Source organism: Bufo gargarizans, chromosome 1 (genome assembly GCF_014858855.1).
Source record: "Bufo gargarizans isolate SCDJY-AF-19 chromosome 1, ASM1485885v1, whole genome shotgun sequence".
NCBI classification, from domain to species: Eukaryota; Metazoa; Chordata; class Amphibia; order Anura; family Bufonidae; genus Bufo; species Bufo gargarizans.
This window is the reverse complement of record NC_058080.1, coordinates 12,917,376-12,942,264: the sequence shown is the minus strand read 5'-3', so window position 1 is coordinate 12,942,264 and position 24,889 is coordinate 12,917,376. Positions and strand designations below refer to the sequence as shown.

The 24,889-nt window shown below is 41.7% G+C and overlaps 1 protein-coding gene across 1 annotated transcript in view; it reads right to left on the bottom strand.

The window, feature by feature from the left end:
• Positions 1 to 545: 545 nt before the first annotated feature.
• The window catches only part of DYSF (dysferlin), a 259,265-nt gene continuing 234,921 nt past the window's right edge, over positions 546 to 24,889 (bottom strand). The window contains 10 exon segments of the mRNA XM_044294645.1: positions 546 to 1,851; positions 4,714 to 4,861; positions 5,338 to 5,447; positions 6,233 to 6,378; positions 6,381 to 6,410; positions 8,712 to 8,811; positions 11,013 to 11,154; positions 13,401 to 13,496; positions 14,379 to 14,467; positions 23,074 to 23,213. Of these exon segments, the coding sequence (XP_044150580.1) occupies positions 1,813 to 1,851; positions 4,714 to 4,861; positions 5,338 to 5,447; positions 6,233 to 6,378; positions 6,381 to 6,410; positions 8,712 to 8,811; positions 11,013 to 11,154; positions 13,401 to 13,496; positions 14,379 to 14,467; positions 23,074 to 23,213 (1,040 nt within the window). The 3' untranslated portion in view covers positions 546 to 1,812.

The window sequence follows — 24,889 nt, the reverse complement described above, 5'->3', positions numbered from 1 at the left end:
GTGTATCAGAAGGTGCTTGAAGAACATGTGAGACCATCAGTTAGAAAATTAAAGCTGAAGCGGAACTGGACCATGCAACATGACAATGACCCAAAACATACTAGTAAATCAACCAAAGATTGGCTGAAAAAGAAGAAATGGAGAGTCCTGGAATGGCCAAGTCAAAGTCCAGATTTGAATCCCATTGAGATGCTGTGGGGTGACTTGAAAAGGGCTGTACGTGCAAGAAACCCCTCAAACATCTCACAGCTGAAAAAGTTCTGCATTGAGGAGTGGGGTAAAATTTCCTCAGACCGATGTCGAAGACTGGTAGATGGCTACAAGAACCGTCTCACTGCAGTTATTTCAGCCAAAGGAGGTAACACTCGCTATTAGGGGCAAGGGTGTCCTATCTTTTTCCTCAGTTAGAATAGGCATTTTTGTAGAATGACATTTACAGAAGATCTTGAAAAGACTTTTCTTCAGTTTTCTTTGTTTAGTCGGATTACTTTAATCTCTCTGTATTGTTGAAACGGAGATGAAATAACCTTTTATTAAAAATGTTACAAAAAACCACATGCTTTCAAAGGGTGTCCTAATTTTTTCACATGACTGTATATGCCTCTCAGTCATGTTGGCAAACTCATAGAAGATGATCTCCACTGGTCTATATTAGTTTTTGCATCCCTGTCAACTACTGTCAGATTCAGAAACATCATAAATGTTAAGTGGACAAGTCAGACATTGAAGCAGCCATACTTCTAGAATCTCCTGGTGGTATCATTGGTGGAGATCTGGAGCTGGGGAGGTTACTGCTGCTAAAGCTGGCCATGCACATTAGGTCACTGTTAGGCGAACTTGATGATTTTGGTGGCTATTGAATGTGTATTAAGGGGGGGGGGGCTGTTGGGTTTCAATATGCCCAATCCTTTTGTTCTCAGGGAGATAAGCAACCACCATATTTATCTGACAGTGGATTGCCTAGTGTGCATGTGTATTGTTTGGTGGGAGGAATAGTTCTTGGCCAAACATGCTACCTAAAGTGTATGGCCAGCTTTAACCTACATCCATGGACACTACTAATCCTCAAGCTCACTGGCTGCCCCAATAAATATAGTTCCTGGAAAAGGTAAATTACTTTTTTCTTCTTTGATTCTCAGTTTTAACAGGATGAAGGCAAGAAATGACCTTAAATGGACGGATAGAGTTTTTTTTTAGACCAAGGGGCAGTAGTAAAGTATTAGAGACTGCAAAGATGGCAAAGAGCTGCGACAATAAGAAGAGACTACGCTTTAAAGACTCAAAGACAAAACGACCTAGCATGCCAATTACACAATAAGGGAACCATGCTTTGTACTATACAAGTACTTTCATCTGTATATTGTATATAGATGCTGGTCAACATGACTCAATCATATAACGGTCGAAGATGTCATCAACGAGATGATGGACCATGGTTGAGGCTTTCCACCAGGGTCTAGCAGCCTCTGTTTGCACCCCCTTATTAGGTATGGTAAACGTTGCCATTTTAATCACTTCAAGAAAATCTTGAACTAGTTTTATGGCAGTATGGACATTGCATAGGTCTGCGCACACTACATTCATCCCGATTCCTCACACAATGCTGCTTCTGGGATGGTGCTTGACATTGCTCAATTCAAAATTTTGCAACGTAGAGGAATCTTGCATCATGATAAATACTGGTAGCTGTAGGGTTGGTGCATCGTCTGCAACATGGGTATATGTCTATAAGACATTCGGCACACAGTCTCATAGGGCTTTCCGGGACTGAGGCTCCAGGTTGCGCTCAGCACACACTCAACCGGCAGTAGTTTAGCTAAATGGCTTCACCAGTTTCATAGCAGCATAGTTCTGAAAGACAAAAAATGAGTATAGACATAAGACTAGACCTGTGGAGACTGTCTATCAAGCACAGACGCTAAAGCAGACTGTACAGAACCTTACAATTCAATAGAAGGAGATCCTAGATGATGGGTTTATAGAGCACTCTATGGTATTAGGGATATTTTTTTTTTATATTTTCAGACGTTTCTCAGCAAAACCCAATTCTAATACGGCAGGGATGGCCAACGTGTGGCTCTCCAGTTGTTGCAAAACTGCAACTCCTAGCATGCCTACAGCTTTTAGCCTACAGCAGGGCTTGGTGGGAGTTGTAGTTTTACAACAGTTGGAGAGCCGCAGGTTGTCCATCCCTGTAATACAGTATGCACTCTACTGTAGCCCACATAAAGGAAGAAAGTGTTTGGACCATCGTTTGACCTGCTTCATGTCACTTGTGTAGAGATATAGAGAACCATATGGCAGAGGCATTGAACAGAGATGATCCCTTAGCAGAAATTAAAATGGTACAGTGGCGCTGGTTCATGTTTTTCCAACAAGCCAATGTCAGGTTTGGAGAGCCCAACACTTGTCACTCTCTGTGCTTACTATTCATGGTAGAAGTGAAGTAGGAAGGGAATATGACCATACTGGTTTGGGTCCTGTTCTTAAATCTGACGCATGTCAATTCATGCTGCTGATCTCCACCACAGATTTCATACTTTGCAATTCGCAGCATGAAATCTGCCAGTAATCTGCTATAAATATGCATGCAACACGGGCAGATTTTGTGGTGTCTTTTGCTGCAGAACTGTAGCAAAGTCCTCAGTGGAAAATCTGTAGTTGTACCCTTAAAGGGGTTTTCCGGGATTTAGGAAAAGACAATCGTGCTACACTATAAACTGATCAATGAAGCAGCTTTACCAATTTTTGTTTCAATTTTCATCCTTTTTTGGACTCTGATTCTCACACCTTTGCTTTGGTTCACCAAGCTGCACCATTCACCGCCTGCCCAGTGTACTCCCTGTATTCTAAAGACACCCCTCCCTGTTGGTACATGGCAGGTGGGCCCATTGCATGCAGTGTGTGGATGCAGCAATCCTCCTCTTGACACTTAGCGAGTGAAAAATGTAACTTGAATTTTTTAACTGCTATTGTCACGTCGTACTGCTTGTGCACATTAAAAGGGGCAGGAACTGGAAGTAAGACTGCATGTGCCAGGCATCACGTACAAGGTCGAGACCACACTACAGTATAATGGCATGTACACTGGGGGGAAAATCGTGTACAGGATGTTTTTTCTCTTGGACTGGAAGAGGAACTAAGGTGCCTTGACCAGCACGAAATGAAAGGAGAGGTGGTAGCAAGAGGTCTTGTACTGCAAGAAGAGCAAGTCCCAGGAAACTCCTTTAATCTTCTTATGCCCTTACCATTTTAAGTCTTGAAGGTGTCCTCAAAACTAGAATTTTCAGCATATGAGAATTCTCCTTAGTAGACCACGGATAACCTGTGGCTACAACTAGTGAACGTCTGCAACCGAAAGCCTTGCACCAGTGTCTCCTGTTATCCTGGTACCACTGCCATTGGTTTGGAGGCCACGTAATAATGGTGGCCAGCAATGGTCGATCTGTGCGGAGTGTGTTGTGTGCAGCACGTAATTTACATTGGATGAGGTATTTTAGAATATATATACTTCACTTCTAGTGTCCGGTTTAAAAGCTCCATCTAGTGAGTAAGATGGGGAAATTGAAAATCCAGGAGGCAAAAAAGCAGCTTCAGATGGAGAAGATCAGATGGAGTCAATATAATGTACACAGGGTTAGAGATTGTGTAATATAGCTCATTTCTGTAAGAGGTAACAGTCCTCTAATAATACAATGTGCAATACATAGAACACATGTGCCGTATATGATACCTAGAAAATACGGCAACTATAGCTTTTCCGGTATGTACAAAGAATTTAGGGGCACTCCCATCTGGATAACGCTACTGGTTGCCATCACATTATGACCTCCACTGATCCTGACAATAAGGGGGCTGAAGCCCCCGATTGGTTGTCCCTGCACAGAGGTCATCCAACTGCAATCAGTGCCATTCACGTGAAATGATCCATGCTGAAGTTCCCCTGGAGTGTGCAGGGAAAAACCGAAGCTGACCATACACATTAGAGTTATGTTGGCAAAATCCCCTGATTTCAGCATGATCAACCCACAACCTAATGTGCATGAGAAGATGTTAGGGGAAAAATGGTCGAGTGGCTGGATTTTAACATGCCTGATCCTTCAGTTCTCAAAGATACTTGCATTATAGAAATGATTTCCCCAGAGGGGCACTGAAAAGGTTCCTTGGATAGGCAACCTGTGTACTAGAATTCATATGTCCTCTCACCCTCTTCCCCACCTGCTGTCTATAGCTATGTGTTGCGTCAGCCATCTCCAGACTATGGCGATTTACTAACTGTACCAGAAAGATCAGGGCACTAGTGAAAAATCCCAATATATTTTGTAGGGTCTAAATACCCAATGGAGTAGACCACAGAAGTCACATATTGTGCAGAAGTAAAGCCTTCATTCACTCTATATTTACAGTGAGGTTACATTTCCCAAGCTAAAACGAGCCAAAACATAAAACTAAACAAAAAGGGGGAAAAGCTTTATTCCTGCGCACGACGAGAGCGCCGTGGCCTGTTCCATTTCTTGAAGGAGGACTTATTTGATTAACATGGCACCTATCTTTCTTCATTACTGGTTTGAATATATTGTTATTAGACTTCTTTTTTGAGGCATGCACATATGATACCAAACTGAGTTAGATCTCCATATATGACTATGGTTGTTTGTAAATGACTGCTGGCACCAGTTTCTTGTTGCACCACAGTCATTGATGGCATCTTACCGGGAACGAGTACAAGAAGATTCCAAGGAACAGCAGCAAGATGAAGACAATAAGGAAGACAAGGATGATGCATTTGTATCGTCTCCACAGGATATACTTCAGGGTCTTATATGGAGAAGTAAACCAAAAGAACGATGTCTCTGGGCGCCTGAAACAAGAATTATTTAACATATATTATTTACATGCATGGATACAATGTAACCTATAGACAGTAATGTGTGTGTATGGGTTCAACATTTACATGACCAATCTTAGTATATGGGATAAATTTTGGTGGGCACCTGGATGCTGAGCCCACCACCTGACATTGATCTTGGTACTTTCAGAATGTGGCATAAATGTAATACCTGGCCACATCAGGTCCACTAGAGTTACAATTATTTCAGCGACCCTCCCCTTTGACTAATAGTGGTCCAAAGTGATTTACCCTCTCTAAGCTTTCCTGGGGGAACCACCCTTTTGAGAATAGATTGCGTTAGTGATGGAAGATGATCTTTGACCTCCACCATTTCACAAAATGAAGAGGTCATAAGGCTGCATAAAGCACAAAAGACTCTTCTGACATCTTAGTAGTTACTTTAGACATATTAATATTCTCAGTATCTGAGAGGTGATTAATCTTACTTGGGATCCTCTAGCCTGGGGTTCATATTTGGCTCTTCTCGGCCATGTCCAGCTGGCCGTTCTTCATTGTCTTGCTCATTGACAATCTCTAACGTCATTTCCAGCTTGCCCTGAAAGACATTGAACATAAAGGGTGGGAGAAGATTAGCAGATATTAAGTCAGTTGAGAAACATGGTAATCCAGATAAGAAGGCAATTGGTGGTTGGAAAAGATACAATGCTTTACTTTACATCAAAAGGAGACACAATGAGGCCAATACATTCTGGAATTTCCATAAATGCAGAGCACACAGGCTATAAATAAAGGCTATTTCCATCCATGATGGCTGGATCATAATAATCAAAGCACAGCCATAAGTTCAAGCTGTTTATACCATGAGTTGTGTGGCTTTAACTAAACTGGATGTGCTCTTGATAGCCACTCTGCCCTGGCTAAAAGATGAACAGTGACCTCCCTTCCCCGTCAACTCAGAATCGCCTAAAAATATCCATACACATTAGTCTATGGTTGATGAAAAAGGGCAATTTCAACAAAAATGACCGGAAATGAACATGAACAGGCCAACCAATGATAGACCATCTTCATCTGGAAAGAAGTTGTCTATGTCCTTTGTTCCCAAGAGAGCAAAAGAATTGGAAAAGATTTTACCCTGGAAGAATATCCACAGAAAAATCTTATTTACTTCACAGGGTATCATTGAACATGTATGACCAATTTGAACGACTGTAATGGCCAAAGTGGACTAATATGTGTATGGCATCATCAGAACATTGACCGTTCAACAGTTCTTCAACCATTGACATCCTTCTATCTAATGTGTCTTACAGAATATGAAAAAGGGTTTTCTAGTATGGATAACCCCTTTACATAATTATGATGAGAAGTAATCCTTACAGCAAGAATCTTCTGGTCACCGTCCACACCCACACAGGGCCACCAGCCCTTCACTGTCTTCTGCTCAAATAGAGACACAAATTTGCCAGCAGAAATTGACTCTTCCAGCAGGTCCAAGCTACATTTCTCTGCTGTCTTGGCAGGTTTGGCATCTGGTTCAGATCCAGCTGTATAGAACCTGGAAACAAAAAAAATGAAGAGCTCTATGTATGTCCAGTAAGTTCGTCACTGCAGTGTAGTCCATCATTTATAGAAACATAGGAACTCAAATAGATTTTTGTGACAACCATTACAATGAACATAGGCACAAAGACCACGATTGACCGTGATTCTCTTAAGTCCAAGAGAGTACTCACCAGTGGGGCCGGTGAGATGTGAGGACCTAGATAAAACCTCTTCAACGTTTGACATATTAAAATGCCTATATACATGCATGTGCTGTCAACCGACATCTCTTTTTCCAGTTTTATATACAAGCTTTGTTTGGTTGAGAGTGTAGGCATTTTAAATGGGGAGAACAATAGGATCAGCAATGAAATTCAGTGCATCCAACCCTTCTTGGGTGCATCACATAAACATTGGATTGTCAGGCAACCCCACCAAAAATGGTAGGTTTGGACAACAATGGTCTAAAGTCTATGGGCAATGGTCTAATGTCTCTGGGGGCCTTTAGGTGTGAGCCTTTGCCGAGATAAAAGAGTGGAGGCCTACCCAAAAGAATTATATTCAAAAGCTATGTGCCAATCCCTCCAGTTTCTAGGGGTTCTTTCCAAAAAATTGACCTATCTGCCTATCCCAGATTCACCATCCTTCTCCCTCTTTCTTCTCTATGGCATCCGGACGGTGAGATTGCTCTGGCTCAGGAAACGATAAAAGGAAAGGAGGCAGCGAGAGCGGTGATGCCATTGTTTAGAGAAACCTCAATTACAATCACTTTAGCTTGGAGTTAACATTTGATATTGTTCCTGTGCTGATTTCTTGGTACAATCTCAAAGCAACTTCGCATAAGCTACTATACATAAACCAGATGTGTGCTGGATCCCGTCGACATGGCTTCCCATAAAAAAAATGCCTGTCTTTTTCATGGTAGGCAACGGTCAGAGCGTAAGAAAAGTTGGCTGAGCCATTAAAGAAGCTTCTGTCAGCAAAAGCCACACGTTGTATGCCTCTGGAGCCTCGTTCAATCATACAGCCCTCTCCTCTGCCCAGTGTTAAAGTAAACTGGGCTCCTTGTTGATGTCATACTGGAACGCTGTGTAATAGGCTTTGTATATGGAATACAATCGCTTCCATTCTCCGTAGATAAAAGGACATTCGATTCAAAACACTCCTGCCCTCATTTATGGTGAATAAAACAAGATGGCCTCCTTCATTTAACTCATATATTGCCGAAACTCAGAAACTTCAATTTTAGAGTAAATTTACATTGAACACCCATCTTACACCCCTCTCCTGCAATAGGGTGCAGCTGCTGAGCCCTTTTATATAACATTTATCTCCCACTCCCTCTTGAACTATTATAACCATGGTTCTAGTCATGCTAACATCATCAAATAAGTAGACAGGTCATTGACCCCACAAATTATGGGGCATTAGTATATTAAAGGGGTTGTTCCATCTTGTATATTAATGGCATATCAATTGGATATGCCATCAATGTCAGATAGGTGTCAGTCCCACCTCTAGGCACCTCTCAGTCCCACCTCTCTTATCTCCCGAAGAGGGCCACAAAATGAATAAGAGCACACTGCACGTGGCTGTTTTTAGAAGACCCATAGTGGTGGGTGGAGAGTGCACTGCAGATGCGCGGCCACCAGTTCATTCATCGCTATGCCAGCACTTGGTTATCTTCAAAACTCTTATAGCAGTGAGCAGAGGGTGACCGTGCATGCACGGCTGCTCTTCGTTTACTTCAGGGGGCCCCAGAACCTGCACCTTTCCGACATTGATTGCATATCCTAGCAATTTTCCATCAATGTATGAGATGACAACCCTTTAAGGCTAAACGCAAACAATATGGAAACACTGTTCAATTTCCACTTCACACCGGCAGCTTATACATTTCATATTGCTGCCAGCAAATGTGCTCTCCTCCCGAAGAAGGAAAATGGGCTTCCTAGTGCCACCTGTATGTAGCTACCCATTAGGTCTTCCTTTTGGAGGAGAGCTAATTCGTATACTTTTGCCAGGGAGCACTTTGTGCAAAACCAGCTGGATTTCCATGAGGAGCACCAAAACCCCACAAAATATTGTGCCCTCAGGCACACTTCAGTGTTGTCTGTCTGCGCAGCCAGGACCATCAATTATCCAAATGAATCCAATGAAGAAAGAAGCCGGAGCACTGGACTCCACTCTGAGCATCAGCATGCATGTGCAACAAGGTGATGTTTCGACCTGAAAACACTTGAAAAAAGTCCAGGGCCCTGGCTTTTTTCTCCAGTTATATTGCTGCCTCTATTACGTCAGTGTTGTTCCTTACCTAGATAGTCATCAAAGGAGAATTTGTCGTTGTCCCATATCTGTAGGATGAGGTTAGGGGGGATTTTATTCTCACTTTTGTCCATGCTCCAAAAATGTTCCTGTGGGAGACAAACATGGATCATCCATACAGACTGCACATCATGCATAGGTGAAAAGACAATAGAAAGACTACTATTCCCATTTCTTTTTTTTTCTTTTCTCGTTACGATTATCATATGCCCCGGGCTGTTCTACTAATCTGTTCTACTATGGGTTGAGTGTCACATGACCCATTTCTCTGTTTAGTGTCTAAAACTCCCAAAACATCTTCCATGCACTCTATGTGTCTTTCACTTTTTCTTGCTCCACATAACCACAAGTCAGTCATCTTCCTCCTCTGGCAGGGAGGAAGGAGAATGACTGGAGAACTTACTGGGTACCCTATGTACCGGTGCTAAAGGGGGAAGGAGATTTTGCTGGGAACTTACTATAGACTATATGTATATATGGTACCCAGTAAGTTCTCCAGTCAGTCTGCTTCCCCCTCTGGCATCCATAAATATAATCTCCCAGTACGTTCAACTGCAGGTAAATAATAATTGCACCATGGACACTGACTGGAGAACAGGGAGGAAGGAGACTGACTGGAGAACTTACTGGGTACCCTATGTACAGGTGCTAGAGGGGGGAGGAGATTTTGCTGGGAAATTACTATGGACTATATGTATATATGGTACCCAGTAAGTTCTCCAGTCAGTCTGCTTCCCCCTCTGGCATCCATAAATATAATCTCCCAGTACGTTCAACTGCAGGTAAATAATAATTGCACCATGGACACTGACTGGAGAACAGGGAGGAAGGAGACTGACTGGAGAACTTACTGGGTACCCTATGTACAGGTGCTAGAGGGGGAAGGAGATTTTGCTGGGAACTTACTATGGACTATATGTATATATGGTACCCAGTAAGTTCTCCAGTCAGTCTGCTTCCCCCTCTGGCATCCAAAAAATTTAATCTCCCAGTACGTTCAACTGCAGGTAAATAATAATTGCACCATGGACACTGACTGGAGAACAGGGAGGAAGGAGACTGACTGGAGAACTTACTGGGTACCATATGTACAGGTGCTAGAGGGGGAAGGAGATCTTGCTGGGAACTTACTATGGACTATATGTATATATGGTACCCAGTAAGTTCAGTCAGTCTGCTTCCCCCTCTGGCATCCATAAATATAATCTCCCAGTACGTTCAACTGCAGGTAAATAATAATTGCACCATGGAGACTAATGTCTGAATAGATAATTGTTTTCATACATGTAGATGTCAAAAATTGTACATTGTGTTCAATTTATCAAATTTCACAAGATGTTTGATACATTTGGTGCATCTTTTAGTCTAACACTTCTGTCCTGAGGTGTTTCTCCACTTTCTACTCCACCCCTTTACTATAGTAATATAGGGACAATTTGTAAGACTTTTAAAAGTTAGCAGTTGATAAATCTGTCTTAAATCGGCTTGAAAGGCTAACCACTACCACTTTCCCGCCCAATTTTCAAAACTAGAGTGAGTGGCACAAAAATGCTAAATATTTCAAACATTTTTGGCAAACAAGGACAAAAAGTCAAAACTGATAAATTTCCCCTACAATATTTACTGGTGGGACAAAACCTTTAAGCATGGTGGCACAAAGTACCAAGTATACAGTCAGACTCTAAGGAGTTTTATGATGCAACTAGTGTAGGAATAGCACAAGGATATTGTCCATGGAAACCAGGCACAAGTTTACAGAGGTTTGTCATGAAGACAAGTCTGTGTGGCAGGTAGTCACTTGTGCGAAAGACAGAATTTCTGGGATTGGTACAATGCAATGTAGGTAGGTAGGTAGTCACTTAGATAACAAGCCAGATGCCTGCTAGGCAACTTAAACTAACACACCAAGGCAAATTCACCACTTATCCTATAGTCGGCAGAGTAGACTTGGTCTTGGCAGTCCAAAAACAAGTAAGGATATTCAGGTCCTTGGTTGTTTTAGAAACTCAATTCTATAATAATATTTGGAGCCAATGTGAAGACCACTACCTCATTATGAAAGATACATCTCCATGGTTACAGGATGCGTCATTGAAAATTGAAGTCAACAGGAAGGATCTAAGCCCCGTAAATTTATTTGACAACCTCCGTGGCTCCACCGTGATGTTTATTTGACAACCACCGTGGCTCCACCATGATGATGTTCTCACGTACAAAGAGCTGACACAAATTCACGATCCTAGTCAGACAGCCGGGCCTTGTGCTCGGCATGTTCCTGGGATGGTCTTACCTTCTTAGACACTGAGCAGACCTGCTCCGCGGGAAGATAATCAAAAGGGAACACGAACCGCCAGTTAAAATTCCCTTCACCTCCCATAGACCTGTAGTGCACATCTGTTTTCTGTTTATTTTCTTCATGGCCTATCAGCCAGCTAGGAGAAGGAGAACAGGACAGCCGCATTTACCTCCAGAGGAAGTATATTTGTATAACTTGCACAACATGTCATTGAAACAAAGGCATTACTTTCATGTGAGTCCTGGACGGGTAGCACCTATACCAGGGAGAAAGTGTATATAATGTTCCTCTGCGTTATATAAACCAGTTCAATATGTTGAGAGTTCAAAGCGATTCAGGAGTGTGGTGACTCTGTGGAGAAACATATGGCTCTCAACTTGAGGCTACGGGGATCTTATTTCATTATTGTAACTCTCTTGCTACTGTTGTGGCCATAGACCTATTGAACTGTAGCCACACCATGGGTCATTTCTGGATGGAGGATAAACCTATCTCATTATCTATCACTCTGGGGTATCACAGTGTAAGAAAGAAGGAATATTATACCTGCCCCCTTAAACTGAAAAGGTTATCATGAACCATGTTCATACATGAAGGCTGTTAATAATTGTTTCATTTGCAGCATTTGTTGCATGAACAAATATTTTTGCTTCACTGTGTCTACCTTTGCTCTGCTGCTGATCTGTTCCCATGACAAAATCAGTTTCCTTCCCCCTCTGGCAGCTGAAAATATAGACTTATTCCCCTGCAGACAGAGTCTTCTCAACTAAACTGCCATGTACTGCAGAGACCCTGCTCCTTTCTGAAAAGCAGGGCGGAAGGATATTTCTACTGGCGCCAGAGAATTGCTATGCAGAGACCTGGCTGTGGGGAGAGAAGTAATAGATGATTTAGAGCAGCACCAATGCGTCTTGTATGACTCCCTCGGAATGCAACAGCTTGACCAGACCACCGATCCTCAATAGTCAACAGATCAGTGAAGAAATAGAAGATGACAGCAGCATATCCAAATGAGGGTCCTTTATTCACCGAACATCCGTGAAACAATGTACAAAAAAGTGCGACGTTTCGGCTACATAGTAGCCTTTATCAAGCATTCATGGATGTTCGGTGAATAACGGACCCTCATTTGGATATGCTGCTGTCATCTTCTATTCCTTCGCTGGTTGTGGGGAGAGTGACTGAGCGTGCATGTCGACCAGCACTTAGCTCATTAGGTCTTTGTGCACATACAATGTGAACATCAAGTGGTGCCATACAATCTACAGTAAGGGAACATGAGGTGGTGCCATACTGTATGCCGTAAGTAGACAAATACAAGGTGAAGAGAATGAAATTGCCTGCCAGACTTGCTAAACTGTCTATCAGATAACAGCTGGGCTCAACCAAATACAATCCATGGTCTATATTTTTATAGTGGGCATCTTTACAAATAGCCTTTAACCCGATCTACCAATCTTACTATATATGAGTAGCCTACCCCAATACCCTTAAGCCTCAAGATAATTTGAACCTCAAGTGATTGGGTCACAGTCCATGGACCTCAAATAGGTTTGTACCTCAAGTAATTAGGTCACAGTCTATGGGTTTGTACCTCTAATGATTGGGTCAAAGTCCATTGTTATAGTCCAATGGGTTTGAGCCTCGAGTAATTGGTTCAGAGTCAATGGATGTCAAATGGTTTGGACCTCTAATGACTGGGTCACAGACTATGGACCTCGAGTTGGTTTGAGCCTCGAGTAATTGGATCACAGTCTATGGACCTTGAATGAGTTTGCTTCTCGAGTAATTGGATCACAGTCTATGGACCTTGAATTAGTTTGAGCCTCGAGTAATTGGATCACAGTCTATGGACCTTGAATGAGTTTGATTCTCGAGTAATTGGGTCACAGTCTATGGACCTTGAATGAGTTTGCTTCTCGAGTAATTGGGTCACAGTTCATGGACCCTAAATGGGTTTGATTCTTGAGTAAGTGGGTCACAGTATATGGACCTCCACTAGAAGGTATAGAGAGGCTTTCTGGAGTCAGCAGAACATACAGCACCCATTTCAGGAAAGTGCAGAGTATCTGGCAGAAAAGGTAATGCGTTTACATTATCTGCATACTGAAGACTGTATTCCACTTAGAATACTGTGAAGACATCGACATAGTAAGAATGAGAGAGACAAATTGTACTGACTTCTGTAAGCCTCACTGGGACCCTATCTTGCACCCATGACACCCAGGGCAGCCCAACCAAAACCAAACAGGAGATCCCAAAACCATGGTGTGCCCCAAAGAGAAGAAATGGTGTGCCCTTCCCATCACTGCATGGACCAGGTTGCTACAACCACTCGTATTCTCTCTTCTCTCCCCTGCGACCCGCTGCAAATCCCCTTACCTTTTCACATAAATATCACTCATCTTCTCTCCGGTAACGCTCACATCATCCAGAATAACGTCTTTCGTGTTCCAAATGATGCAACGCAAGTAGAAGCTGGAAGAGAGTTTAACATAGAGATTATGTCTTGGAACGAATATCTGCAGGAACATGCTAAAATATAGATCATCTAGTAACTCCAAAACCAACTAACTAGATACAGGCATGAACTGACCATGGTCGCAAAGCGGCCTGTAGCACTGCATAATTTCATGGCTCTTAAAGTGTCTCAAAGGTGCCACCAATTATATGTGTTAATACTGATAGGTAATTCTAACGATGACAGAGTCAAAAGTGTAAAAACGAAGCAGAAAGAAACTTTCCAAGTGACTGAAGGAATCAATCTAACTCCGGGAATGAAGACCATTACATATCTTCAAAGCCCTGTATGGCAGCAGACTGACTCCAGATCTCTGACCTCCTCCAATGCATGATACCATTAAATAAAACATATATGCCTATGGACAATGTGGTAAAGTGATGATATCATCAAGGGAAGAAAATTATAATGCACAGTGTGCTTGGACTCTTACAGAAGTCAATGTAATGTGGGCTTATGTATATTCTGGTCAATCAGAGTTTGGGATTTTGCAAATATTACACTTTTCTAGAAGACCATATCACCTATGGTAAACCTAGAATGGTGACTCTCAGATCACTAGAAAGGCGAGTTAAAACTGATCTGACTGAAGACTACGTACCAGCTTTATTTTGCACGTGATGAGTCCGTAGACCTTTACTTCACAAAGCTGACCCCAAATGGTAACCATAAATCCCCAATTTGGTTCCCACCTGTGTTGGGTTAGGTTGGACATTACTCATGGCATTTTACAAGATCTACACTTATCATATTGATTACATTCCTCTTTCAGGTTCTACCAAATCTGCATGGTCTTTCTCCCACAACCCTTCAATATTCCCTTTTCTTATCATTCTCACCGTTTTGCTTTTCTGGGTGTTATATTAAATGGAGGGCCCGGGGGTCCAAATGACTTGGGAAATAAGTCCACCCACATCTGTAGTTTACCCTGCAAAACACAAAACAAATATTATCTAAGATTAAGAACAAAGAAAATTGCTGGAGAGACAAGATGGAATTAATCACAATGGCTGAAAATGCAACGTTACCGGTAAATCATTCGACTACAAATACAGTAAAAACAGGGAAAGCACACAAAACATAATGTGGAAAATTATTAAATTTAAGGTCTGCCTAAATTATACTACTTACACTGTTCTGATCTTCAGTTATACAATATACAGTACTATCTTCAGAGCTTCACTCTGGTGCAGTCACTGTGTACATACATTACTTATCCTGTACTGATCCTGAGTTACATCCTGTATTATACTCCAGAGCTGCACTCACTATTCTGCTGGTGGAGTCACTGTGTACATACATTACTTATCCTGTACTGATCCTGAGTTACATCCTGTATTATACTCCAGAGCTGCACTCCCTATTCTGCTGGTGCAGTCACTGTGTACATACATTACTTATCCTATACTGATCCTGAGTTACATCCTGTATTATACTCCAGAGCTGCACTCACTGTTCTGCTGGTGCAGTCACCGTGTACATACATTACTTATCCTGTACTGATCCTGAGTTACATCCTGTATTATACTCCAGAGCTGCACTCCCTATTCTGCTGGTGCAGTCACTGTGTACATACATTACTTATCCTGTACTGATCCTGAGTTACATCCTGTATTATACTCCAGAGCTGCACTCACTATTGTGCTGGTGCAGTCACTGTGTACATACATTACTTATCCTGTACTGATCCTGAGTTACATCCTGTATTATACCCCAGAGCTGCACTCACTATTCTGCTGGTGCAATCACTGTGCACATTACATCACTTATCCTGTACTGATCCTGAGTTACATCCTGTATTATACTCCAGAGCTGTACTCACTATTCTGCTGGTGCAGTCACTGTGTACATACATTACTTATCCTGTACTGATCCTGAGTTACATCCTGTATTACACTCCAGAGCTGCACTCACTATTCTGCTGGTGCAGTCACTGTGTACATACATTACTTATCCTGTACTGATCCTGAGTTACATCCTGTATTATACTCCAGAGCTGCACTCACTATTCTGCTGGTGCAGTCACTGTATACATACATTACTTATCCTGTACTGATCCTGAGTTACATCCTGTATTATACTCTAGAGCTGCACTCACTATTCTGCTGGTGCAATCACTGTGCACATTACATCACTTATCCTGTACTGATCCTGAGTTACATCCTGTATTATACTCCAGAGCTGTACTCACTATTCTGCTGGTGCAGTCACTGTGTACATACATTACTTATCCTGTACTGATCCTGAGTTACATTCTGTAATATACCTCAGAGCTGCACTCACTATTCTGCTGGTGCAGTCACTGTGCACATTACATCACTTATCCTGTACTGATCCTGAGTTACATTCTGTAATATACCTCAGAGCTGCAGTCACCATTCTGCTGGTGGAATTGCTGAATACATACCATACATTCTTGGAAGATTTTTGAATACAGCTCTTGACCATTCCCCTGAAGGTCCAGTGATTTTGGGATGAGTGATATGTCAATCAAGAACAAAAAACAAAGCCCAAGTTTCCCCCCACCCCCACCTTATAACGAGAAGATCTCTGTTGCATAGAGAATACTGGGAGGGAAGGTAAGACTCCTCTGGTCTCAGTGGTGGTATATGTGGATTATACTGGAGAACGCTTATATATTATTAAACCATTGATCCCATATTTGTGCAAAACAACCCTTGTACCCCTAATTGTCATAAATTATCCTTTCCTTTTCATCATTTTATTCACAGATTTCTTCCATTCATGCACAGAAGGCTGGTCTTTTTAATCAATTTTTTCAAGATAAGCAATCTTGCCTGGAACAGTAGCTTACGAAGTGCTTGTTTTACCACCTTCTGCAATCTCAAATAAATAGTGCCCCCCAATATACAAACCACAGGATCCCCATAAATCTGCACTCCCAGAGCTTTCTCGATAATAACTGCTAGTTCAGACCAATACCTAAACAATTTGGGGCATCTCCAAATTAAATGCACTAGACCTGCCTGTTCTTCACAGCATCTCGGACATTCATCTGTATCTCTTAAACCCTCTTTTTTTTAACATTAGGGGTGTATGATAACCTGTGAAGAACTGGGAAACCCCATGAGAGGCCCTTAATGAGACCAAAGGCCTATTATTCAAAACATCTTCCCATTTCTCACTGGACAAATCTTTAATATCTTTTTTCCATTTCTCTTTACTATTTTAATCTTTGTGCTACTTTCATTAGTGTAACAGATGTCCTGGCACCCCGACCGGGTATCTCCGTCGATGGATGCTCCTAGTGCTTCCCGAGGACTCCAAGCACTCCACTCAACACTGTAAGCACTGCAGACCCCACTAACAGCCGAAGCTTGGTTGAGGTCTCACCGTCTCCTACCCACCCTGGACCTACGACAAGGCTCCAGGCTCCAGTGGGTGAACCTCTCCTAAATCCAGAGAGCAGGAACAGCTCTTACAAGAGCTAGGAGTTATAGCAAGGGGAGTATACAGCGTATAGCAATCCCCATACACATGAGATGAGGCTCTATGTTGAATGTAAAACAGGAACTTTTTATTGAGCACACAAGCATTAACTTATATACACATTTTCCAACAAGGGTACCACCCCGTGGACCTGGTTGGGAACTGAGGACATAACATAGCAGCCAATCCTTTACAGTTTAAACACAAAAACTAACCCTATTCAACAAACACAATGGCATTGTCTGTGACGCAATTAACAAACACAACATGCAAACAGACATCTTCACCCCCTCCATAATGAATGAATGGGGACAATGGAGACACATGTGATCGGATTATCTCCTGAGTGTATCATATGGTGATCTACTCATCTAGGAGTTGGCTGCTATTACAATCAACTATCTTAATCCCATCACTAACACAATCAGTGGGAGTCTCAGTGCGGAATTAACCCTTTTTGTGTTGCTGAATCCACACCATGCCTTTTTAATGGGCAATAGGAAATATGTGGAATATAAATTACACACATAAATCAGGGTTCATAGTTCCTTGTAACCCCAAAAGTTCTGAGGGGGTCTCCATAGTTCTCGGTCCATAGTCTGTAGGAAGGAGGCTGGCCCTCAGTCTTCTCCAACAGCCCCAGTGACGGTTCAGTCCGTCACAATTAGTCATTTATATCTCCTTGAAATACTACCCTTAGCCTTTCCGTCCCTGAGAAGTTGATCAATCTTTTCTGAAGAGGCTTTTCATATATCTCTGAGTCGTCTGCTGAACTAATTGCATCCCTTATTTGTAAATACTTCAAATAATCTTTTTTGGGGGATTCCAAACTAAATCAAAGTTTCAAAATCCTTAAATTTATCTCCCTCAAAAATGTGACATTACAAATTTACCCCTCTAATCTCCCAATTTACATATTGTTTAATTTTCCGAATATCACTCAAATTTATATTATTCCATAATGGAGTGCGGTTTAAATAACCCTTAATACCCATTATTTTTTTCATTTCTCTCCTAGTGTAATCCAGTAAATGTAATATTTGATTATCAGTACTTGCATTCCCCAATACACCTGATTCCAAGACCTCCATTAATCTGGTCTGCTTAGTCTTAACCCCCATTTCCATTAAATACTCTCTCAACGTTGGACTTACTTCGCTCTCTTTCATATATCCAAATTGTGAAACCAAAAAGTATAAATTACAATTTGCAAAAGATAAACCTCCCTCTCAATCGGGTAACTGGAGTATTTATTTTGTACCCTAGATATTCCCCCTTTCCAGATTAATCCCCTCATTAACTTATCCAACTTCCCAAAAATGTTTTTGGGCAACGAGACCGGAGCATTTTGTAATACAGACAAAACCTTAGGGAGAAAAAAACATCTTTATCAAATGAATTCGACCCATCATTGATCTCCTCCAAATATGGATTCTCTTTCTCAGTTCTTTTAAGAGAGGAGCCACATTTAGTTTTTCAAACTCCTCCAAATTTCTTGAGATATTTATCCCTAAATATTTAAAACCACCTCCTTTATCTACTATGTGTATATCTATACTCTTATTCAAATTTCCCTCATCTAATAACATCAAATGTGATTTTTTTTCCCAATTTAATTTTAATCCTGAAAAATATCCAAACTTATCTATAATATTCATTATTTTTCCTAAATCCACCTCAGCGTTACCCAAAAAAAATCAAAATGTCATCAGCATACAATTATATTTTTTCTTTAATACATATTGGAATCCCTCAATCTCGTCATTTTCATGGATTATAATAGCTAATGGTTCTATCGCAATTGCAAAGAGCAGCGGGGATAGGGGACATCCCTGCCTAGTGCCCCTCGAAAGGGCAAAAAGCAGGGACATAACCCCATCCGCCGATACCCTAGCTCTAGGGTGCGAATATATTAATTTTATCCAGTTTATAAAACGATCCCCAAAACCGAAACATCTAAGAACCTCTCACAAATAATACCATTCTACGCAATCGGAGGCTTTAGTTGCATCCAGAGATAATATACCTTTTTTACTATATTAGTAAACACCCTCCTAATATTAGAACTGATCAATCTCCCAGGGATAAAAACTTTTTGATCTTCACTTACTATAGTTTTAATTATTTTTGATAATCTGTCTGCAAATAATTTTATATCAGTATTCGACAACGATATAGGTCCATGTGATTCTGTTGTATAATAAATCCTTACCATCTTTGGGAATTAAAACAATAATAGCTTCATCCATTGAATCGGGCAACTTTTCTGGCCTCATGGCCTCACACAGGGTTTGCCTTCATTCTGGTAGGAAGGAGTATTTGACTGAACTCCTTATATATCTCTTAAATGGTAATCCATCTCCTCCTGGCGCTTTCCTATCCCTAACAGATCTCAAGGCTCTTTCTAACTCTTCCAGTTGTATTTCCTTCTCCAATTGGTCTCTTTGACTTATTGACACTTTTTTAAAAGTCAACCCATTCAAATACAAAAAAATGTATATTTTGGACTTATATAAATCCTGATAATAGGTACCAAAAACCTCACTTATCTGTTCCAGGGGTTTTACAATCTGTCCCTTATTATTTCTTATTACCCCTATCCAGGATTTTCTCTGTTGGTTTTTAACTATATTAGCTAGAGTCTGACCCCCTGAAAAAACAATGTTGTTTGAGATTTTTCAGTATATGTCTTTAACCTTCTCTTGTTCCTCTTCCCATTTTTTCAGCCTTTCCAATGAGGGGTCAACCACACAACTTACTCTAGCCTCCTCTAACTTCTGTTCTGCAATCTTTTTTCTTCTCTTTTACTTTTTTCTTCAAATAATTCACTTTATTAAGCAGAACTCCTCTTAGGAAAGCCTTTGCCGTGTCCCAAACCACCTGCTTATTAGTTGAATCTTTATTAACCTTAAAAAAAAAACTTTAGTTCTTCCTTAATATCTTCCTTATCTTTTAACAGAGTCATGGGCCTTGCACACAACCCTATTTCCTCCGAGATATATACGGTCCGTGAGCGGGCCATATGTCCCGTAGCTGCATTGATCGTGTGCACGGGAGCATACAGCATCATAGATTACAAAGATGCTGTGCACGTCGGGCCGCCCGCGGGACTATTGTCCCACACTCATAAGATCATATTAGTGCGGCGGCCTGAGGTGCACAGCATCATTGTAATCTAAGATGCTGTGTGCACCATCAATGCCGCTCCGGGACATATGGCCCGCTCACGGACCGTGTATCTCAGAGGGCATACGGTCGCATGTAAGAGGCCTTAACCAATGAGAATTAAACTTAAACAGTGGAGGGACCTGTCTAGTCATGAGCTCCACCTCCATAACAACAGCACCGTGATCTGAAAGAGCCATAGGGGCATATTTTATTTGTGTTATATTTTTTTTCCCAGCAATTTTAATCTTTTAATCTCCAATAATTTCTTTCTTCCGAATTCAATAAGCGCCAAACATCCACCCAGTCAAACTCGGCTATTAAATTGGCCAGGGATGAAATGCAGCTTTACTATTAGAATATCTATCTTTACTTAAATCCATCTCCGCATTATAATCGCCTACTGAAATCAGCATACAATCTTGCCTGCCTACACACTTCTGCAAATCATAAATCACATCAGGTTTATATGGGGGTGGAATATAAATATTTGCTATCACCATCTGGACATGGTTTATACTTGCCGCAGTCGTCCGCCTTGCATGCCACACATTCAAAGTTAACTTTATTATGCACCAAAATAGTTACTCCTCTAGAATATGATGAATATGTAGAATGATACCCAACCTCTATCTCTTCTCCACCCAACTCAAAGAATCCCTATCCAAATGTGTTATGACAGCTGGCATGCATCTCCTCATCCAATCAAAAAATGGCGTACTTTTTTAATCTTTCTCTTAACCTCCAAATATTAAGTAATACTACTCTCATTATTCCTCTCTCTCCCTAAAGGATGCCGCATACCTCCCCCCACCCCTGAGTAGCTCCCCTCTAAAAAAGAGAGACAGCTCCATAACTATGCATATTACTCCCTATATCCCCCCCCCCCCTCGCCTTTTTATATTTCAATTCACTTCTCACAGGCCCTTTAAATCTGCCCAATCATTGACTTCTTCAGGATACTGAAAGAAAAAAGATCCATCCTGATATTCTACTCGAAGCTTAGCAGGAAATATCAGACTATACCTCAATCCAGCAAGTCTCAATCTCTTTTTTTATATCTATATATTTTTTTCTGCACAATTGAGGTTCTGGAATCTTGCAAAATAGCGTCCCAATCTTTGGAGAGAAGGTGTTTGACCAAAATTGATCTTGGATGAGCCCCTGGTATTCTCTTTTTGTTAGGAACCCTATGGGCTCTCTCTATCACAAAATGCCTAGAGAGAGTTCCAGGTTTACCATTTTCAATGAACCATTTCTCCACAAATTCTCCAAAATTGGGTCCCTCTGGTATTCCCACACATCTCAGATTGGTTCTTCTTGTCCAATCTTCTAAATCTATTAGTTTATTTTCCAGGGCCTCATCCTTCTCCAATTTACATACTAAATCTTCCACTGCCGATGCTCTATTCTCCATCTCCTGCCAGCGTTTTCTCAACTTTACTAAGTCGTCTCTAATCAGACTCACATCTGTTTGTACCGACCCAATCTGAGTTACTAATTTCCCCATCACATTCTCAAGTCTGTTCACGGTACGAAAATCTCTTTTACCATTTTAGCATTAATTTCAGTTGTTACATCATTCATTACATATCCCCCTTGGTCATTAAGTATCAAACTTTCGTTCAATTAAGGATCTAGTCCCTCTAGGATCTAGTCTCTTTGCCAGAATCAGCAGATCTCAGTGTGGGAGTTGAAGGGATCAGATACTTATTTAAAACATTCTGTTTCTGCCTAGTTTCCAACCCAGTTCCAGATCTCCTATTATTACGGGGCCCCTGTTGGTCCTCCTTTTTTTCTTCCCTTTCTCTTTTTCTTTTTCCTTCTTCCCCTTCTCTCTTCCTTTTTTCCTCTTTTTCTGTGGCACTTCCAATGGGTTTATATCCAAGATATTAAATAGGGGAAATCCAGTACAGGGACACAGCAATCAGCGACTCCCCCTGTTTTCCTAATAAATGTCAGATACCAAACACAATGTGGCTCCTAAACCACGCTCTCCACTTCTTGTCGTCCAATATATTGCCAACTTAGTTCAATCTTTCTTCTCATAGCACCAGCGGCGATATAACCCCAAAATTGACAGGTTGGTGGTTAAGGGTTAACAGGTTCATTAGAAAGGTGGTTAACGTGGAAAGGAGGCACATGCAGTTAGTAAAACAATGTCCATACTCCCTTTTTCCTCCCTTTAGGGAAAGAAAGCTTGTAAACTTATGAGGGGGGGGCACGTGCTGCCAATTTTATAAGACTCAGACCACAACCCCCCTTTCCTCAAACAATCGTGGGGGAGACCCCTCCAACTTCCAGCACCACCTCCAATGGAATGTCCTCCTCCTTCCAAAGCAGGCACAACCCACCAAACTGACCCCCTCACCGCCTTTCACTTTCTCTCACCACCACCCTCGCAGTTCCTGGGTGGGTATGGGTATGATTGCGCGAGCCTTGTCCGGCAGCGCTGATCCTCTACCTCGCCTCAACATGCCCGGGCTATCGGCGTCTCCAGCATGCCCAGATGGCCTGCACACTCCACTCCAGGTAGCGAGGGGAGGGAAGCAGAGCTTAGTGTCAGATGTCAGACGCTCTAATGCCAATAAAGAATGTGGCCTGGCAAGAGATTTACTTTAAGTGTTGAAATTTATAGAACTTTTTCTAGTTGCTTGAAAATGAACGAAAACATTATGTAATAACAATGAGGAAAATTCTAGTAAATTTATGAGCGACTAATAAATCTGTACAGACGCTTGTAAAATACATAGTACTGGGGAATGTGACAGATGTGGTGCCAATGCACCTGCCCTGACCTCCCCACGACGACTCTCACCATCTTATCAGGATCTACCTTTGATTTTGGTGACTGTCTCACTGAGGTCAACTCTTTTTGAGTCCTGCAGCTTTGTATTAGGTATGATAAAGGTCCCCTACCTGTTCTATTTCGGGCTGTAGGGGGCTGTACAGAGATCTTGTCTCAACATGTTCACACACAATAGTCTGTTTCCGCAGGATGTGTAGGGAGAGGCATTCCTCTAGGGGTCCCAGATGTGGATTGGTGAGTTTATCATCCTCTGTCAAAAAGAAAATAGAACGAAATGTGGAGATGTAGCATGTACGTCACCATTATTACAGTTTCCAAATCTATATATACTTTATAAAATTGGTATTGTCCAAAAATGTGCTACTTTTTGCCCATGGATAGCAGCCCTCATCACATTTCTAAATGGGGGTGGGGCTTAGTCGGAGGGATGGAGCTGCCAGAGCCGAGCACATTCATGGTTGCCTGGGAAAGGCGTTGGGCTGACTTCGAAAAGTGGTGGAAGGGGGCAGTGTTTGCATAAATGTTCTCCAAAGTGGGAAGTTTGTAGGAATTTTTAAATTAGGAATGTTGAAATCCTACAGCCTGATCCTTCTTTCCCCTAACAGTATGCCGTCAGGAGAGAGTCGGGAGGCCACCAAAAGCATAGATGATCAGCAGGTCCAACCATAAAAGGCAGGTTGGGTTTGTATACATCTAAGATGAAGTTTTCCATGAAAGGTGGCTACTTGGACTTCCAACTTTCACATGGAATAGAGGAAGTCTGCTCTTTAACCACCCCAGGACCGCTGTACGCAGGATTGCGTCCTGGCGGCGGCCCTGTTACTCCTCCTGGACGCGCCGGCGCGTCCTCTCGCGAAAGGCAAGATTTCCTGTGAACGCGCGCACACAGGCGCGCGCGTTCACAGGATCGACCGGTAAGCGAGTGGATCTACAGCCTGCCAGCGGCAGGCTGTAGATGCAATTTTTTTAACCCCTAACAGGTATATTAGATGCTGTTTTGATAACAGTGTCTAATATACCTGCTACCTGGTCCTCTGGTGGTCCCTTTTGCTTGGATCGACCACCAGAGGACACAGGCAGCTCTGTATTAAGTAGCACCAAGCACCACACTACACTACACCCCCCATGTCGCTTATTAGCCCCTTATTAACCCCTGATCACCCCATATAGACTCCCTGATCACCCCCCTGTCATTGATCACCCCCCATTTTTTAATACAAATTTGGCCGAGATATTTATCTCACCCAGCATGGGTATCTGTAAAATGACACCCCAAAACACATTTCCCAACTTCTCCTGAGTACGGTGATACCACATGTGTGACACTTTTTTGCAGCCTAGGTGGGAAAAGGGGCCCACATTCCAAAGAGCACCTTTAGGATTTCACAGGCCATTTTTTATACATTTTGATTTCAAACTACTTTGCATGCATTTGGGCCCCTAAAATGCCAGGGCAGTATAACTACCCCACAAGTGACCCCATTTTGGAAAGAAGACACCCCAAGGTATTTCATGATGGGCATAGTGAGTTCATGGAAGTTTTTATTTTTTGTCACAAGTTAGTGGAATATGAGACTTTGTAAGGAAAAAAATAAATAAATAAAAAATTCATCATTTTCCGCTAACTTGTGACAAAAAATAAAAAGTTCTATGAACTCACTATGCCCATCAGCGAATACCTTAGGGTGTCTACTTTCCGAAATAGTGTTATTTGTGGGGGTTTTCTACTGTCTGGGCATTGTAGAACCTCAGGAAACATGACAGGTGCTCAGAAAGTCAGAGCTGCTTCAAAAAGCGGAAATTCACATTTTTGTACCATAGTTTGTAAACGCTATAACTTTTACCCAAACCATTTTTTTTACCCAAACATTTTTTTTAATCAAAGACATATAGAACAATAAATTTAGAGAAAAATTTATATATAGA